Source organism: Actinia tenebrosa, unplaced genomic scaffold, assembly GCF_029948245.1.
Source record: "Actinia tenebrosa isolate PJP-AT-01 unplaced genomic scaffold, QUT_ActTen_1.0 PGA_scaffold6__47_contigs__length_16458017, whole genome shotgun sequence".
NCBI classification, from domain to species: Eukaryota; Metazoa; Cnidaria; class Anthozoa; order Actiniaria; family Actiniidae; genus Actinia; species Actinia tenebrosa.
Genome location: NW_028292583.1, coordinates 1,409,626 through 1,430,174, shown reverse-complemented (window position 1 = coordinate 1,430,174; position 20,549 = coordinate 1,409,626). Strand labels below are relative to the sequence as shown.

General features: G+C 35.6%; 3 protein-coding genes across 3 annotated transcripts in view; 1 reads left to right on the top strand and 2 right to left on the bottom strand.

Moving 5' to 3' along the window:
* Positions 1-12,957, top strand: part of LOC116299560 (sorting nexin-13) — a 29,257-nt gene extending 16,300 nt beyond the window's left edge. Inside the window, exons 27-34 of the mRNA XM_031708234.2 lie at positions 119-186; positions 403-480; positions 723-791; positions 1,982-2,094; positions 3,277-3,328; positions 3,476-5,944; positions 7,190-7,327; positions 12,723-12,957. Of these exons, the coding sequence (XP_031564094.2) occupies positions 119-186; positions 403-480; positions 723-791; positions 1,982-2,094; positions 3,277-3,328; positions 3,476-3,611 (516 nt within the window). The 3' untranslated portion in view covers positions 3,612-5,944; positions 7,190-7,327; positions 12,723-12,957. The remainder of the gene's footprint in view (positions 1-118; positions 187-402; positions 481-722; positions 792-1,981; positions 2,095-3,276; positions 3,329-3,475; positions 5,945-7,189; positions 7,328-12,722) is intronic.
* Positions 4,039-8,295, bottom strand: LOC116299562 (uncharacterized). Its single transcript, XM_031708236.2, has 4 exons — positions 8,133-8,295; positions 7,226-7,312; positions 6,979-7,085; positions 4,039-5,933 (listed from the first exon to the last, which is right to left on the bottom strand). Exons 1-4 carry the CDS (start codon positions 8,203-8,205, stop codon positions 5,730-5,732), a joined length of 471 nt encoding a protein of 156 aa, XP_031564096.2. The 5' UTR covers positions 8,206-8,295; the 3' UTR covers positions 4,039-5,729.
* Positions 9,757-13,698, bottom strand: LOC116299561 (uncharacterized). The gene is made up of 2 exons (XM_031708235.2): positions 13,343-13,698; positions 9,757-10,875 (listed from the first exon to the last, which is right to left on the bottom strand). The coding sequence occupies exons 1-2, from the start codon at positions 13,650-13,652 to the stop codon at positions 10,511-10,513; spliced, it is 675 nt and encodes a 224-aa protein (XP_031564095.1). The 5' UTR covers positions 13,653-13,698; the 3' UTR covers positions 9,757-10,510.
* Between the last annotated feature and the right edge of the window lie 6,851 nt (positions 13,699-20,549).

Here is a 20,549-nt window from a genome sequence, read left to right as displayed (position 1 = left end):
TTGTGAAGATAATGTAAAACATTCACGTTACCGTAATCGTAACCCTAATCATTATAATTTCTCAGTCGTGTGTAGGGGAGGAGTAGAGGAGAATTGCTAATGTATATTTTTATGTTAGGATGATGATAATATTGCTCTACGAGTGCTTTTGCTTCTTATGGATGAAATTTTTGATTTAAAAGACAGGTACGTACGTTAATAAAATCGTCCGGGGACCCATTTATAATTATCGCCCAGGTTCAAGTTCTTTCTTAAAAAAAGGCGCATGTGACGTCATGCATATCTACTATATTTAAAGACTTTATTGATAGCCTTCAATCTTATCAGGCTATGGGTTTCCATGCAAGGTTTAGTTTGACTTAAAACAAAGCACCAAAAACTAATTATAGTTTTGTTTTCCAGAAATCTTTGGCTGCGTAGACGTATTATTGTATTTCTAAGGCAGATCATAAAGACAACGTATGGAGATCGTATAAACAGGTTTGTTCTCACTTGCAGCCAAGAAGGTCTCTTTGAAATGATTGCAAACTACGTCTATAGAGGAGAAGCTACATTGAAACTACAATATATCGGCTAACTGCATGTTAACATACATTTCTTGTCTTCTCGTGGCTGGAAAAACTGTTCATTAAACAATTAATTGGCTCTTTCTTTACACTATAATTTATTTGATTTTTTAGCTTGGATTAAATTGTGTCCTATTGTGTTCGTTTACGTATCAGAAAAATAGTTGAATCTGTAGATGAGATGACATCATCTGGACAGATAGCAGAATACGTCAAAATGTTCAGGTTGGTGATTTAAATAACACTTACGGTACTTTGATGATAAGACTACTAAACTAACATAGATAACATAAAAGACAAAGGACTAATTAATGCTCTAAGGGAAGTGAGGGAAGCACGGGTTCGATTCCTGGTCTCGTCGTATGTCAGCAGAGCCTTTAGTAGGGTTTTTACTCCCTCCACAAAAATCCCTAAAATATACCTTTTTACCGCAGCGTTCCTTGATATATTTACAAATACCAACGATAAGGGAAGAGGAATCGACAACGTCAATAAATTCCAACACATTAAAATTAAACCGGACCTTCAATGGAACACATGAACATTTTGCACAATGTCGCGGCTAACCCTGAAACTCAGAAAACTCGAAACTGGAGTCATGAATTATTTATGATCAAGTTTGCATCGCAGTACATTATGGACTCTTCTAGGGGACGAAAGAGACACCATCTTGAAAATACTCACTATGTACGCTTAAAGGGGAGTCAGGATGGAGTAGTGGTAAAATGCTCGCCTAACCTCTGGATTCAATTCCCAGTCACGTTACCGTAACCCTATGTGAGCTGAGTTTTTTGGTTTTCTTTCTGACTCCAAGGGTTTCCGAGCCCCCGGTATTTCCCACCTCCTACGAAATCATCCATCCATAACTAATTCTTATAATACACTCAACAAAATTACTCGGTTCTGATTGGACAAGAGGAGTATTAAATCCCATTAAATTATTAAATCTGTAGAGTCCCAATCAAGTTGCTCAATTTTGTTGAGCGTATTATAAAGAAAAAACCGCACAATCTTCTCGTACAATTCAGAATTTATAGATCCTCGGGATGTTTTGAAAGTTCTCAAATTTTGAAAACTTTCAAGACATCACTAGTACCTATAAATTGCGAATTGTACTCGAGATCGTGCGATTTCCTATATAAATTGTTTAGAGCTGTGCTGCAGGGTGATACATGGAATATGTAGCGGCTGCCAGAGGCACCTTAACATCCGTTCGACCCCGTTGAGCTGCGCCACTGCCGTATTTGCGGTGGGGATTAGCGATAACAAGTTAAAACAGTCCCAAAATATACTGCAATGCCAACTTCACCCAGGTTTCTCATCAACCTCGAAATGAGTGATTGAAAGCCCTACATTAACCACTGATTGTGACTTTTCCATGCATCAACACTAATTATATAAAATGTTGCGTAAAGGGATTCATTTTGGCCTGGAGGAGTTTTGGCTGAACCTCGTCAAGAAAGAAAACCAGACGTAAAAATGAGAACAAGGGTTGCTAGCAAAACGAAAATGTTTGGTTCTATTCCAGGTAAAGACAATTAACATTACTTTTATCTTAGATAAATATGTATCTGCTTAAAATAGGGTTTTATCAAAAAGGAGTGGTTATTTTGTTTGAATATAAGCTGGACTAAAAGATAAAAGGCACTAAATTGCGCGCAACTATTTTCGTGTAACTTGTCTTGTGACGAAATTGTTGCCGATACCACAAAGTTTTCGTAGATGTAAAATATGTTCTTGCAACTTGTATAAACCTATTTCGAACAAGGTTGTCAGAGCCAAAGGGTCATGGGTCCACTGTGTCATGATAGTCTGGTCATGGGTCCACTGTGCCATCATAGTCTGGTAATGGTTCCACTGTGCCATGATAGTCTGGTCATGGGTCCACTGTGTCATGATAGTCTGGTCATGGGTCCACTGTGTCATCATAGTCTGGTCATGGGTCCACTGTGTCATCATAGTCTGGTCATGGGTCCACTGTGCCATGATAGTCTGGTAATGGTTCCACTGTGCCATGATAGTCTGGTCATGGGTCCACTGTGTCATGATAGTCTGGTCATGGGTCCACTGTGTCATCATAGTCTGGTCATGGGTCCACTGTGTCATCATAGTCTGGTCATGGGTCCACTGTGTCATCATAGTCTGGTCATGGGTCCACTGTGTTATGATAGTCTGGTCATGGGTCCACTGTGTCATCATAGTCTGGTCATGGGTCCACTGTGTCATCATAGTCTGGTCATGGGTCCACTGTGTTATGATAGTCTGGTCATGGGTCCACTGTGTCATGATAGTCTGGTCATGGGTCCACTGTGTCATCATAGTCTGGTCATGGGTCCACTGTGTCATTTTAGTCTTGTCATGGGTCCACTGTGCCATGATAGTCTGTTCATGAGTCCACTGTGTCATGATAGTCTGGTCATGGGTCCACCATGTTTTAATTGGTGTGGAACTTGCGATGTAGTAGCCAGTTCAAGCTTTGGCTAAAGGTCCAGTCATTCATTATTACTGGGTAAAGGTAACATAGACTGTTGGTGGTCTACAATCTGTGTTTAAAACTTTTGCTGTGTATAACTATTATATTCTATAAAACAAAAAGATCTAGCATGAATTGATATGCCAATATTGGGAACAGGCAAAAGATGCTGTTACAAAAATGGATAAAGAAATAACATTTTGGTTTACTTGGGTCTGTTTGTAATGTTTTTTTCAGAGGAACTTAGGAGATTTCTTGGTTCAGATGTAACAATGGATGGTGTATGCAGGTACACATGCAATGAACAAAATGCTTTATGTAACAGCAAATACAAAACAGTAAACCCCTCAATGTATACTATTATCATGGTCATAAAGAAGTTGTGAATATCCCTGCAAGAATCAACATTGTTAACTTTTTTATTCTTTGTTTTTAGAGTTTTTGACACATTTCAGTACGCAAGCTTCAACAAAAGGATAGTTTATGTACTTGCTGAGGGAATATTAGAACAGCTTTTCCCAGACAACAAATTTTCTGAAATTTTCAGAAAGATTCATGCTAGGGTCTCATAGTACTATATATCTGACACAGTTTCTCCTTGACCTTGGCTCACCAGTTATACAATTTCCCCCCCAATACCTAAGTGCGTACGATCAAGTGAAATGATTGCCATTCTTGTCAATATATTTACCTGTCAACATGCACTGCAGGGTTCGTGCAGGTCTTTGAAGCCCTTGAAATGCCCTTGCATTTATGATACAAATTAAAGGGCATTCTTGAAAAAAAAAACATTGAAAAGTCCTTGAATACTCCTTAAGAGATACTCTGTCAATAGTGTGAGGTTTGAAATCAAAATAACAAAATACATTGATGAGACATCATTAATGCAGAAATTTTGGTTATTTTCATCCTGAAATACTCCTTGAAATTATTTGAAGTACTTTCTTAATATAAAAACAAGAAAAAAATTATTTGATATTTTCTAATGAGATTGAGCAATAAAGTATGATCATTATTTTATTATGTACAACATATTATTATGACTTTATTAGTTTTTCTAAAACTCATGAATAATTCAGAAGCCTTTGATATCGTTTTACTGATACAGCCACCATCTTGAATTATATTGTTTTAGGTAAGAGATTATGGGATGCTGAGGGGCAACTATGGGAAAATGTATAGACGCCACAGCTGTCAGGATGTCTTTTTATATAACTTTATGCTTTTCAATGAAAAGCACTTCAAAAAAGCAATTGAATTTGCTGGTAGTTGAAACAATGCAAAACTTAATTTATTTGAAAATGTAACCTTGGCATCCCATATCATGCAACCATATCAGTAAAAAGGTCTATTGGAGCCTGCATGTCACATGCATGGACTTTTGTAGTTGCTAAAGTCTTCTTCATTAGTATAAAGATTTTATCCCTATCAGCATTTTTTTAGTATTCATGTAAAAAATACTTATGAGGATGACTTCAATAGAGATAAAGTTGCATCAAAGTTTAGATGAAGACAGGCTAAGATTAAAGGTCGAACTTCACATGAGCCGAACCTAATGACTTCAAAGAAAACTGCCTTGTTATCCATTGTTTTAATTAGGTTTGGCTCATGTGAATTTCCATGTTTGACCTGAACCCTAGATGTTGTCTTCAACTTGTGGATTGCAGTCACGTACAAACCTCACTGAGCACAACATTGATGTATAAACTTCTATTATAAAATTACTGTTCTAAATCTCACGTTCTGATTGGGTGGAAGCACTGCTTTTTGAGACCATGCGCACTCACTTCCAGTTTCATGATTCCTTGATTTTATATTTTATAAAAGAAATAAAATCTTTATCCTGTGATGTGTGGAGTTATAAAGCACTTGGGGATTGGCAGAACACTTAACAAGTATAGAAACACTATAAACACTTTTTTCATATTCTGCAAACCCCACGTGCTTAACAACTGCACACTGCACTCCTGTATTTTCTGTTTCTTCATCGAAGTATGAAAGTCCATATTTGTGAATTATAATTATGTTCACTTTAATTCAACCAAAGGTTTGTGAAATAATCCTGTGTCTTTCAAACTGTTCAATAAGCTTGCAGATTGTCAACCATTTGGCTATGACTCCTAATTTTAAACCTGGTAAAACACTCCTGCTTATTATTAAACACCACTATCTTTTTTATATCATTTAATTTAATAGTGCAAATTATATACTTTAACAAACCTAATAAATTCATTTTAGACCTTAATAATGTATACTATATAGTGCCCCAAATGAGCGCATCGAATAGTACATAGACCAAATTGATAAATGATTATAACATGATTATTAAACAACTTAAAATAAAGGGTTTTGTACCATGCAAGTCTATGGGCATATTATTATGGTCTGCTCTTGAGAAAACGTTTTACAAGTCTAACCTAACCTAACTACAATTAACTAGTTTTTAGTATACATAATTTAATAAAGTGTAATCTGCCGTGCAAATGCTGTAAGGAGCCCCCACCACAGTTCATAGTTATTCCTCTTAATGAAATTGTGATATAATATTACTTAAAATTCTATATTGGCTAGGTGTAGGATCATGCTTAATTACAAGGCATACCATATGTAATGTCATACTGTCAACTTACTTTCCATTTTAATATTCATGCCTCCTAGATGCAATTTGCATGTATACAATGCTATTCAAATCAGTGGGAAATTGGTGGAATAACTGTTACAGGAATATCTGCATGATGAACCACATAATGACTAACACTACCAAGAAGAGTCCTGCGGATAGTTCCTAATCCCCTGGAACCCAAGACAATCATCTGTGCATTCTTGTCCTTGGCTATCTTGCAAATCACCTCACCTGGTTTACCAGATGTCTCCACAAACACAACATATTTGATCTGAAGGCCAGGTATGAAATAAACAAATCAATATTTATTTTACAATAATATGATTTTTTATCAATGATATTCTTTAAGGTGCAATATGAGAGCTGAGCTCATTCATTAGAGGCAACACAAACAAACATTTTGGAAAAAGGCAGCCATGTAATGTTACATACTTATTTCAATAAAGTTGCTCACCAAGAAAAACCTAGAAATCTGAGACTGGTGAGGATCATGAAGAACATTAAATAACAACTGCAACTTGAGGATGCTCACAGGAGGTTGATTGTAACTGGAAAAAGATCTCAAATCCAGCAATAGTGATCAAGTAGGGCTTGAAACATGTAAAAGTATCTACAATCCTTGCTGGTCTCCGCTTTGGAGCTTTTCAGGTGACTAATTTTATTGAAATAAGTATACGCCTTCAGACTTAATTGCAGCAACATTTATGCGTGACCATAGAGCAGATGCAATTAAACTGTGAAATAAAATCAAAATAAAATACTAACTAATAGTATCTATTTAGTGACTAATAGTTGCTTTCACTCAACCAGAACATTCATCATACAAAGACAAATACACAAGAGACCATTTGTGTCTTTTTTTAAATAAATGTTCTGGTTGAGTAATAGTGACTATTAGTCACTAAATAGATACCATTTATTAGTATTTAGTTTGATTTTATTTCACGGTTTAATTGCATTCGCTCTATTATTTAATTTTTAAAAGTTGTAGAAATTAAGTAAGCATTTGATTTTTGCACATTAGTGCCCCACCCTTAGCATTATGTACATTAGGGCTCCACCCTTAGCATAATGCACATTAGTGGCCCACCCTTAGCATAATGCACATTAGTGCCCCACCCTTAGCATAATGCACATTAGTGGCCCACCCTTAGCATAATGCACATTAGGGCCCCACCCTTAGCATAATGCACATTAGTGCCCCACCCTTAGCATTATGTACATTAGGGCCCCACCCTTAGCATAATGCAAAAAGGGCCCCAACCCTTAGCATAGGGTCTATTATGCAATCAAATGAGGATATTTGTAATACACACCTTGAATTCCTCACATTTTTTCTTATACTTGTCAATAAGATTATCAACTTTTTCCCAACTGTTTTGGATAATTTTTTCTATAGCATCTGTGGGGAGATCTGATCCCACTGAAAATTAAAAGAAAACATGATATTTTGTTTACATCCAGATTAATTTGTAAGAAGGAATAATGCTAGTATGAAATATTGTGTCTATATATGTAATCTCTCAGTAAACAGACTGCATGGCAGTTGGCATTAATACTCACATGGTATCTTGACAATAACGTTGGACATGTCATGCACGTGTAGTAGCCCAACAGTGGTGCCTTCCTGGTGCATGTTCTTTAAATACCCTTCAAGAAAACCAGGTATGTATTTGGTAAATAAATACCATATGTCGATAAAGAAAAGCACAAATGTTCTCATTACAGTAACAATTAAAATGCAAAGCCTATGAAATATTCATGACCAAGAAAAACTTCACAGTATTGAAAAAACAATGGTTGGAATTCAGTCTTATTATTTTTAAATGCTTGCTTCTTTAGCAATTTGCGTAGAAAACTGGCACAGTATTTTATTGCAATTCATGATAAATTTATTATATAATTACCAATGAAATATCTATTTTTCTCTATTTCGAAAAATTGATATCTTCACACGTGAAAATAACATGTTATTTTCACGTGTGAAGATAACACCATTGCGATGACTATTCAAAAATACACGGAAATAATTGCCTGAAAAAGCCAAAACATACTCCATTGATAATTATATAATAAACAGAATATTACATGGGCGCTTGGAGATACGAAATTTATCTTCTCGTGTTGAAAATCTCTCACTCGTTCGCTGCGCTCACTTGTGAGAGATCTTTTCAACACTCGAAGATAAATTTCGTATCTCCGCGCGCCTATGTAATATCCTCTATATATAATTTTATTTCATTATCATATTATATTAAAGGTAGGAAAGGTGGGCTGTTGCAAAGGTAGCAAAAAAATACGATTAAAAAAGGGTTATGATTACCTAAAAGGCTGGTATAATTATGTCCGTAGATATAACTGTTATTGTTTATCATCGTAAATGTTTTTATGAAACAAATTTAAGGCTTTTTCCTATTAAACAAACATCGACACTGTCGCCTCTTATATGTTTATAGTTGAATCTACTTACAATCAAATGAACGAGAACTGTGTTCGCTGCCATCAACTGCAATCAATATCAAGCTTTCATTTGAGGAAGCCATTTTAAATGCTAAGATGGAATTGTTGATATTTTTGATACAGTAAAATGTATTTTTTAAGACAACCGATCGACGGCAAGCCTTCGACAGGTTATTTTCATAAACAGGCAACCCATAACTTTATAGTAAAAAGGCTCGCGTTGCCACAGGCAGCCCAAACAGGTTCCTTGTGTGGGAATCAACAGGTGGCGTTCGATTCGTTAGTTAGTTCGAGGTTGTTTCAAGGTATCGATAAAACTTGAAAGATATTTTGAAGGTTTATGAGGGGATTATGACGCGTCTTTTCTAAGGGTCAAGCTCGTGTGGTTTCTTTTGTGTGTTAGCTAATTACGATATTACAGCTCATAAATAAACTGAAATAAAATACAGTATCAAATGATTCATATTAGTGACTGATCGATCCTAAAAACAAGCGTCGCGGGAGTAGAAAATATGAAAAGGAACAAGATGACAAGCAGAACGACTCTTTGTCAGTGAACCGAATAGGAAGACAAGAACAGATAGATAGAAAATGCACAATCGCAGTGCGGTGATGAGGAAAATCGTGACACCCCGTGGTTAATGAAGATAGACGTTAAAGATACCATTTTGTTAATGACAAAATACTTCTTTTCCTTATTACCGTACGTACTCAATGAAAAAGGCCTGAGGCTTACTGAAAATTCTCTTGTTTTCCTTAAGCAGATGTTTCGATCAACTTTGTCCATATTCATTGAATTATTTTCATAAATATAATTCGGGTTTTAGACTAAATACAATACTGTAGTTAGTTTTATTGGTTCTCAGTTTATATACACAAACATCACGCATGATGTATTAAAACCTCTGAAGTCGTGTTTACAACAATAGAGCAAGTTAGTGTTGTTACCTTGGTAGCACCTATGGCAGCTATCACCATGATAACACTAATACCATTATCGCAGGGTATTACTGTCAACATAACTAAGGCGCTCAGTATCATAGTAGTGGAGGGGGTACGTCTCAGATAACTGATGGAATAACTGTATCGTGCCACAAACCCAGTACCATCCCAAACATCATAATTTTACGATCCTGCTTCTCGTTTCATCGTATTATTATTACTGCTTTTAGAAATATTAAAGGTGATTAACCTAACAAAAGGTCTAATTCTCTACTTTCACATCCCCATAATACTTTGCGTCTTTGGGGGGTAACCAGAGGGTAAAAACCCACTTATTTTGCTGAAGGCTGATCAGACAATGTTGAAAATACCTTGTTTGGTATCCAAAGATAAAATGAAGAAGTAAAAAACAGAAAAAGATAGAAGCTTGAAGACATTTAACTAAGGTAAATTTTAAACATTTTTTCGTAAGTCAATACATTTTCTGTAAGACCAAAACTCTTGATGATCTGTACACGCAAAAATAACTTGGAATAAACTGATAATCAGTATTGTACAGATAAAAGCAGGTATAGTATAAATTCAATTAAGAAACTTTTCAATTTGGCACAATTTTTCGATTAGTTACCCCCAAAGACGCAAGGCATTATGGTGATGTGAAAGTAGAGAATAGTGATGGAAAGAAGTTAATCATTAAATCAGTCAGTTTATTTCCCGCCTGGCCGCAAAGAGAATCAAGAAATGCCTTCACTAACACAGTATCATATTAGTTAAATATTTCCTTGTTGGAGAAAAGTATTATCGACTAGGATGAATGAGGTTGAGTCGTACTCTGTCGTACCCAGGTCAACCATTAAAATGATCAACATTCCATCCTACCACTGACTACCACTTCGTCAAATTGTCTAGCGCGCAGTGCGCATGAGCAGTCGAAACGTCGACAGCATTATTGCATTGACGATTAACAATTTCTTTATTATGTCAGGCAATCATGTTGTTTTACAAAACCATTCATGTTTGTTTATTGTTATTAATCATAGTGTTCAAACGCCTAAGTGCGAGCTAGTACAAGACGATGTAATGTATGTACTACAACGAATAATTATGAGCTATTTACAATATTTTTCAGTAGAAATATTTTACAACAGCGGGTGAAGGTTCTCATCGATGGCTTAAACTTATCCGCCTGCCTTGCCTTCTTTCATCAGACTGACTGACGTACGCGGGAGGATATAGCGAAGACAAAATGGCGTGTCAAATGTAGCAGTTAACTAACCCAAACATTACTATCAATTAGGATTCAGATGTTTGTAAACTGACAGAAGTGATGGCAGTTTTAGGCCAGCACATCTACCACTTAACAAATCTATCATGTTCCCAAATCTAGAGAAAACCAAATACAATGTACAAAAACTAGATAGTCAATTCTCTGTTCGAGGTATAATCCTAAGATATCCTCTGGCTTATACTGACGGAAGGAGAATGAATAGTTGGGGCATTTTTGAAATAATGAGGCGAGTAGTAGTTCAAGTATGATGCTGGGTATGTCATGGTGTTAGTGTAGTTTGCTAATCTAACTTGCTGTTCCATTTGTGCTTTCTCCAGACGTTTGTCTTTTGCTCTTCGATTCTGGAACCATATTTTCACTTGTGTTTCGGTGAGGCTCAGACATGCAGCGAGTTCAAACCGTCTTGAGCGAGTGATGTATTCGTTCTGATGAAACTCCAGTTCAAGCTTTAACGTTTGTTCGCTTGTAAATGTTGTTCTTTGTCTTCTAGGTTTATTTTCCTTTCGTTTTCTTCTTTGTGGACCTTAAACAGAAAAGCGTCAGTTTTATAATTAGTTTGTATGTAAGATAATTAGCAACATTGTGAAAGAAAACAAGATGGAAAAAAGAAATTGTATAACTGGGAAAACTGTCATATGCCTTCACAGGACAATATTACTGACTAATGTGGTTTCGACGGTTTTTGACTTGTATTAAACAAGAACTGAAAGAATCAGTGACGATACTAGTCTTTGCTGGCGGCGATGAAGGATTTATTTTGCCTGTGTTTTTATTATCCTTTTGAATGGAATCAAAACTAAAACATAATTAGCCGCTGCTGGATTAATTCCCAACTCATGAAAATATCCTCTATACCACCGATCGACTCTTAACCATTGTAATGTAACTCTCTTGTTTACGACGTTTTACAATTTGCAATTAATTCAAGGCGGAAACCAACTTATAACAAAATAACATGAGGACATCTTCCCTTGAATCTTCACGCGGACTGAGCTTTTCAGTTTTTTCTTCGGCTGCTTAACTTCTATTAGGCACGTAAAGAAAAACAAACTTGTCATCTCTTTATCGTAATTTTACCTAATCTAAAAAACATGAATATACGGCAAAAGTGTAGGGAAAGTATTATATATTTTTAGTATCATTTCTGATCAATAGCTAATTTTCTAATCGCGTAGCCAAGTTCTCAGTATGAAATCTATCCAATTGTCTCATTAGTTACGATACATTTTGCCAGATACATTTGGCCAAATTCATTTGCCATTTAATGGTAATAAAGTTGGCTTATTGCTAGCCAATAAAGAATATATAAACTTCAGATGACAAAAGGTAGTGGATGTGTGAGAAAACGAAGGAAGCCGAGCATTGTTGATCAACATGGTAGAAACATTAAATCGTGAACACCTTTTAATCGCTCGCCCTTGCCTTGCCTTTCGCTTTGTTAATTAGTTGTTCTTTCATATAATAATCAATTTATATAGTGAAATAAAAAACTAAAGTTTGGTCTTTCAAAAGCAGTAAATAACAATATTCATATGCTGATAGCTGACTGCATGTGCAGCCGCGACCAAGGTTCGATCATATGAGAGTAGTGGTCGACTCGATTGTGAATCAGGCTGTGATAATAAATGAACGGGTCCTTCGTTCATTAGTTACAGATTGATTTAGATAAAACCCGGTGCGGAAAACCCTCTAACGATCCTTATCTCTAAAGATAAATCGTAAGCTTATAGCTGCTTTTTTAGTTCTACCCATGCACGGTTAATAAAAATGATTGAATTTGATCTGAATTCCCTTACGTTTCTAACATTTGCCAGTGGCTGTTATCATTTTAACGCATAAAAATTAACAAGCTGAATTAAACAGTTTTAGCGTTTACCATTGTTAACATGTATGATGTGGTCGTGTTGGTTAAATGCTGTTCGATTTTTTTTCTTGTACAAGATCGACTTGAAACGCCGCTTTAGTTCTCAAATGAAACGAAAAATCAGAGTTCATTAGGCAACATTACGACAATAAACGACACAAAACTTAACTAATGCCCAAGATATGTATCTTAAATATAAATGGGGACAGTACTTTTTTTACAAATGATCCCGTGGATTGTGGACGCAAACAAATGAATACCAGTTAGTCTTCGATGCGGTTATATATTCATCACTTCAGTTTCGCAAAATCAAATTCGTTGATGTCAAACTGAGCCCGCGAAAAAAGAAATCCTCGTATAATCTACTTCCAACTCCTTTTATTTCGTTGTAGAAACTAAACTAACTAAAAACTAAACTGATTCGTGAAGCAAGTTCCATCAGACTTATCAGTTGATTAAACAACCAAACAAATATTGTTCTTTGTTTTGATTTTTCTTTTTTTCAGGAAAATCAAGAAAGAGGTAGAAGGCCGGGTACCCTTCGAGCATAACGAAATAACTAGAAACTACCAAGGTCTGCATCAGATTTCGTATAAAACGGCAAAAAGTCTGGCCAACATGCATAGTTAGCTCGAGCCACTATCCTATCAGTATTTACCTAGTTTAGTTTTCTCTGAACTCGAATTTCTTTGTTTGCAATATTTACAAATTGATACGTTAATAAATAGGCTATTAAACCAATCACTTGTAATACTAGTCGTCCATTATAATGATCGTTTCTCGTTGCTCCGTCAGTAAGAATAACACATACGAGGGCCGGCGGGCTACACTCCAAGCAAATCTATCATCACAAATTTTAATTCTTATTTCATCTCTCGATTAGTAATCAGGAGAGCCAGTGCTGATCCTAATGAAAAATGGTTCTTAACGTACTTAGCACAATTGAATAAGCAAACTGATCATAAGACATTAGTATCTAAAGAGTGAAGCAGTGAACTTTTCTCACTTAGACTTTTGACCGCATATTAGATTTTAAAAATCCAAAACAATCTTTGAAAACGACGTGTGCGGCAGTATTTATGGAGATAGAAATGAATGAAGCAACGACATTGACAAGCTGACTTACTTTTTGGTAAATATACTGGTGTAGGGACACTAACACCAGCCATAGACTGAAGAGTCATAAATCTTGGAGGGCTCGAAACTTGCTGGCTAATGGCAGTAAAACCAGGTAGAGGTTGCTGACATGGCTGACAGTTACAAACTGTAGTAGAAAACTCTCTCTTTGGTAACTGTGAGGAAAATGCGGACTTACGATCACCATGTGAATGTTCAGCATCTTTTTCAGCATTTTGCGCAACTTCTGTGCCTTTCTTGGAGATTAATGAATCAACCATAAAAGAGGGACTCTGCATTGCTGTACCTATTCTTACCATCTGTCTTAGGAGAGCTACTAGAAAAGGCTTAGGTTATGGGCGTCGACTTGTGGGACTGACTGAAAAACAAACCAGTAATGCGCTGTTTATATTGAGATCAGACTGAGTGCTTTATATTATGGGTGATGATTCCATCAATGCAGCTTCATTATCGTAGGAAACAAAAACAATACTTGTCATTTATTATTTCAGCTACGTTTCATTCCTAAGTGTTATTAGTTAGGTTTTTCCGGTGTCAGCCGATTGGCTGATCACTGGTTCTCATAAGCTAAATGGATAGCGTCATATACTCAACCAACCACTCACAACAGTTTATTAAAATCTTATCACCTATTCGTTTAGAATGCGAAATCCCAACATCCAAACCCCCTGGGTTAAAACCCCCTTTGTTGTATCGATGTTCTAAATGGCCGGGTTTTCAAACTATGGTTCATAGTGCTAGCAAGCTAGCATGGGGTTTGTTAGTATTGTTCAAAACTCTTCTGATGCTAATTCAGGGTTTTCCGAGATATCTCTTTTGAGATGTAGCTCCGTGAAAGAAAAACAGATACAGTAGAGATATTGTTGATTTAACGTTTTGCTCTCGTTCGTTCTTGTTCCTTGACTGTGATTGGTCCATTTACCCAGCTGCTCTCGTCTATTGATTGGCGCATTTCTGCCAGATGGTACAGATGTCCTTAAGATCAATAGAGCATTCAATGCCATCGGGATCCGTCAGAGGGAAAATGACCCTAATTTACCCTGAATCTATAACAATTATCTCGGTCCATTTGTGATAGCGAATAACTCTCATTTGGTTTAACGCATGTAATAGCGATCAACTACAGGTAAAATAAACAGTACTCAACCTACACTAATAATATAACGTAGCACTTAAGGGAAATCAAATAAAACAAGCAAAATGGAATCAACCAGATTTATATATTTATACGTTATATCTATATGATAATATACATATATGATTAAATTAAATCGCTAAACATAACCGTTTAAACTTCTAGTCTTTTCCATTCCATTCACTAGAATTACTTCAACGTCTTCAACCTTCAACCACAAAAAAAAAACAATAACTGAAGCTGGCCGCTTGAGTACATATTAACAGCCGAGCATCTACCATTGGGTCGAGAGCCACTTGGGCCGTTTTTAGTATGCTTCATTTTTTTCTATTCTGAGTTCGTCTTAAAACATCATATCAATTGTTTTGAACCAATCGACAAGTAATGAGTTCTTGTGTACAAAACTCACTCTAGCGGAAATGTCGTCTTTCCAAGCAATTTAGCGGAGCTTTTGATACTTATTCATCGTTTAGAAAACACCAATAACCATTAACTTCAATTGATGAAGTAGAGCAACAATATTTTCCACGAATCGATCATGTCCGTGATTGCACTTGGGTCAGAATACAGCGATAACCTAGAAAAACCCCCTCGAGGCAAGGAATTGATGATACAACATCGAAAAAGTGATATTTGTTGGCAAAAGCTTGGATAATCGTCCTTCTCTTTGTTGGTCTCAATAAACATACTTTCAAAATAGCAAATCTATGGAGATTATTTTCAGCCCACGTTTTATGGGCATGAATCAATATCGCGGTAATCGTACATGAGTGAACTCACATCATTATTGTTGAAGACAGGCTGCTTTGTTTTTTGAGTATTTGAAACACGTTTTAAAGTTATTTGATGTCATATTAAGGTGTATTAACTTTGAACGACATCATTGATTGACTAATAAAGGTTTGATTGAGGGTGACAAGGATCGTGTACAGGTTTGTTTACTGAACCTCTTTTTGCATAGCACCTAAGTGCACCATGATCAGGACCGTCTTTCATTGAAGTTTAAAAATCCATCTCTAACAATCAGCAGTTTAATAGCCTTACTAAACTAGACAGTCACTAACTAAACAATTTGTCGCCAAGATGCGAATTTGATAAGAAGGTTTAATAGAATTGATCACACTGACCCAAAGACCCATCCATGCAGGATGGAAAATTAAGTACGTATTCTTTCCAGGTAGATGAATCAAAACACGGTAAATTGAATGTCCTTAGAATTTTTTAAATAGCTAATATTTGTAACAATGCTATCACCTGAAAAGCTGCTTCGTACAATTATCGTTTATGGGTCGAAGTATAAATGAATAGTCAGTGCTTGGCTCAGCAATACGAAATTGGCCGGGGTATTAAAGGCAGTTAGTTATTCAATGGTTTAATGAACAATTCAATTCAATTCAATCGCGACTAAATCCTTCGTGTATTTTTATTCTTTAATATTCGTAATTTGATTTTTGGAAAATCACCATTGAAGCAATTATGAACAAGTCCGTGTGAATTAAGCAGAGTGTCAATCGTGCTTTCTGCTCACAAAGACTAATCATTTGGCAATATCTATCACCAATCTATCCAGAACCGATCAACTGCTTTAAACCGGAACTTAAGAATTCATTCAAAATAAATAAGATTTCAGGTGAATCCTAAGGATTGAAGGCTTTTTATTTCACCGTTTGTTTCACCCTTAATCTATTAACCACTAGACTGAACAGTTATGTTATCAATAATAATGGCATTTTCTTCACGCCCTCTAGCAATGCCTTCCTTCAAAATCATTGATTACTGCCGCTGATCAATTCTAATCACAAATCTGAAAATCCGGTTGTGTATTTCCTTCAGTCGATTTGGCCGAATCAATTTCACGAACAGTTCATTTCCATTTGTTTGTGGCAGGGCTAGATAGTTTGTCTACCACACAATGAAAGCATGAATAGCTTAGTACGAAATGGTTCTTGTTATTTGGTATAATGTGCCATTTATTTTTGAAACCCGTTTTCAATAACCCGTTCATCATGTTTTACTAGTTTATGTTTCAGCTGTTTTTACACCTTTCAACCTTAACTGATGTAAACCTGACCAACAGGCTTGTATCCACATCCATCAGATCCTCAACGATACGCTAATTGATCAGTTTAACTGCTTTGGACTTTTTTCTCATATATATTGTGAAATACTTGAAATACAAAACAACCATTAGTTGGGAGTGGTTTGATTACTGCAGGCTCATACATCACGCTACAGATAAAGTCTCTTAAGTCAATTAGTGAATTGGCATCAAAATATATTTGAAATCACTGAATTCATTAACATATCAATGTCACAATTGACAAGTATTGATTCATTCTCCAAATTTTTGTCACTTTGCAACATGTGATTTCATGATTTTAGTCTTTTCTTCTTTTCTTTTTCCTTTTTTCCTCTTAAAAAATGGCACACATTTTTATATTTTTTTCTATGAAGGACTTCTAGACTGACTACGAAATATTTCGAAACTGTCACTTTCGCTGAATTTAAAGTAGAACAAATAACTATTCGGAGTTGTAACTGTAGATAGCACTTTGATTTGTATAGATATTTAAGCATCAAAGTCATTTCAGCCTTGTAATTTGTGTAATAGTGAGAGCATGACAAATCAGTCTTTGGGCTCGTGCGCAATTTACAAATTATTTTATCGTTATTATGATTATTGAAGTTAGCTTATGGGAACATTAAATCAGATAAGGATTCCTCGAATTATGATATCCATCTTTACCGTTTGTCAGTCAAGATAAAACGGAACGGAACGGAAGAAGACAGAGAGCGAGCTTACGAGGAAACAAACCGAAACGACTCATCTGAGCCGATGAATTGTGAACTTCTTTCACTATTACCGCGGCATTGATCAGTTAAAGTGAGTGTAAAAGTAACTTGATTACATCTGTTATGTGCAGCGGGTATCCGTACTGAGATGTTTCAAGATAACTCAGTTAACCTGTTTGTTAATCAATGAATGAGTGCAGATCGTGATTACTTTTAAGGTCGGTACTTTACAAAAATTGCTCAAGTGAAACTGAGAAATTTAAAAAGATTTCAAATATAAAACCAAAATATTTCTAAAGCATACTGTGAAAAGAGTAGGTGTTATGAGAAACTAAAGTGGGTGGTTTAAATAAAGTTGCTAATGCAAGGCTAGAATAAAATGATCTAAAGTCGCTTCTTTTCTTACTGATATGGCACCCCAATGATTTTTAAGACCATGTTAAAAGCCGCCCATCTTTAATGCTGTGACCTGATCACTGAACATTGTGTTTGTACATTATCTGAACAAAACTACTTACAGATTTTTACCAAAGAGTAAAATATCCAAGAGTTCCTTTTAACTGCTAGTATTTGATAAGTTAGTTAACGTGTTTTTAACTAGGCCGTTTTAAATCGTTATCACGCCTATAAAACAAAAGCAACGATACACTGAGTGAGATGAAATTCATTAGCACTTTCACCTGCCTTTTAAACCCATTAAAAAGAGATTTCCTTCCTTGAAAACAATATACACTCACTCATTTAATGTAGCTAGTTTATTCCGGCAAAGAAATTATCAAATTCACTTAAAATGGTCCTCGTGTGTTCAACTCAAGTATATTTACATTTAACACCCGCAACATTTACCGCTTACTAATCCATTCAATGCCGGCAAGTATCAAAAAATACCGGGACATTAACGAGAAAATCGCTTGAACTTCACTCTTTATGTATCTCAAAACTGTTTCTAAAAGGAAAATATAATTAGTTTGTGTGCAGTTGAGTTCTTTGTTGTATACTGATCAATACATTAGGGCGATAATAGAAGAATTAAACCATATATATGCTAATGAACAGAACTACATCTGCAGATTATGATTATGATTGGCCAACAACAAGACAAGATATTGTTAATACGAAAGAAAGAATGGACTGTGAAAAGCTGGAGATAGTTATCTTAAGATAAAATGGTATACTGAGCTTTACTTTTGCACGCGGGATAATTTGGAACAACAAATTCTAGTTCAACGCTGGTTGTCAAAGCTTTTTTTAGAAATGCGTGTAGCAAATGCTCAATCGTTTTGCAATTACCGGTTTATTGGTGTCAAATAAAAATTGTTTTTAAACGTACAAATTTATAATTGAAGGTATATAAACCCTGGGGCTTTTTCCTTCCATTGAAAACATCCTGTCTTTTAGCTTACTCATGACAAGTATACATGGTCTACATGCATAACTGCTCCGCTTCAGAAAGAATGAGATCCTATAACCGGTGACAAGGCATTCAGAAATGAACCGGCCGTAAATCGATAAACATATTTCGTACTGAGGACTTATATTGTGTGGGATAACTCTTCAGTCCCTTTAAATTGTTTTTTACAAACGAACTGACTTACCGTTTTTTCTTTTTCAATTGTTAATACAGATTCGATATTAAGCTAAAGAAGAATCAAAGTTCTACGATAAAGTGTCGTGAATAAAGTCCTTCACAACTGTACTTTTTTATGTAGTGAGGGCTGTTTTATTCCCGAATGATATAAAGGTGTAATAAACGTCTGTAATGAGGCCTTAAGAGAAGAAATGACGCCGGCCATTTCACTGATTATTTATTGTCTCTCATAGTCATTTATCTTGTCCTCTTTCTTTAATGACACCAGCTTTTCTCCCCTTACGTGCCGGTCTACCGGCTCAACACAGTTATACTCAATAGTCAATAGTCAAATGCATGTAAAAAAAACAAAATATAAACTAGTGTTTTTAACAGCCATGTAGATCATGGGTTGTCTCGCCAGGGAGTCCACGCGTAAAGTGTTGCCTTCAGTTTATAAGTGGCCAGAAATCGCCTTCCAGCGGGAATTCTCAAAGGATACATTTGCTTTTAATGAGTTTAGCTTAATGGCATTTAATTTTTAGCGATATTTTCCGGTCTCCTTACTAAACAGCCAAATTGACTCTTGAAAATGTTTAACACACAACGGTACATCAGAAATATCACCGACATAAAATGAGAAGGTTCCTGAATTGCGGCAAAACTCGCTAATTATTATCTAATTGAATCATTTTAGTAGTTCTACAATATTCTTTTTTTCACATCGTGAAGGAGCTATAAAATTTATATTTCTATTTTCACAAGACGCGTCTTGTCGTATACTAGTCGGAAACTAATCGGGATATTGTCAGGGAACGTCTTTAAGAGCCAGAGGTAATTAAACGTATAGAAAAGAATCAGCATAGTCAAAAAAAAAATTTTTTTTGATCAAAAAAGAAATCATGAAAAAAAAAAAGAAAGAAAGAAAAAAAAAAGTAAAAAGCAAAATAATGCTATTAAAAATCGCCAAAATTATACAGTTATTGGACGCAGATCTTGGGGTTAAATATCATAACTATTTTGCGAAAAAACTCATCCATCATTCGACGCAGTATCCGTTTAATTGTTCACGAGTATTTTTTCCTATTCATTATTTCGAAAGATTGATCTAGCAGCTTTGCCTCTTATTTTACAGCATGCGCATGCAAAACCTTATACTTTAAATGCGCATGCGCAAATTGTTATTTGCAGAATTTAAAACATATTTGTTTCACTAAGGCTTTTCAACAAATAATTAATTATTAAGCGGTAAACAAGTCCAAAGCGCGCTTTGACTGAATAAAAGAGAATGTATATTTGTTTCAGTATAACGCACAATCTCGTACCCAGAGCCCTTATTTCTTACTGCGCATGCTCGACGAAATAATTGGGCTCTGGAAAACTCCAAACCGGAAGACCCAGATTCTGGGTTTCTCGCAAATGCGCATTATGACAGACTAGGTAAATTCAAAATGGCGGACGATGTTCAACGAGCAATGTGAATTTGCGCTTGGAAAATTAGGTTTTGAAGATGGTTTTCAGTTAAATTAACTCTGAAAGTATCTATTGGATGGACATCAATACAATTTCCATTACAAAACCGGCAAAACTTTGAAAAATCCGGCCCTACAGGCTTTTTTGGTGTACTTAATTCGAGACGCCATCTTGTTTATTTTCCCTAGTACTGTAATTTTTACTTCCGGTATCTTCCTTTGTTCTCGA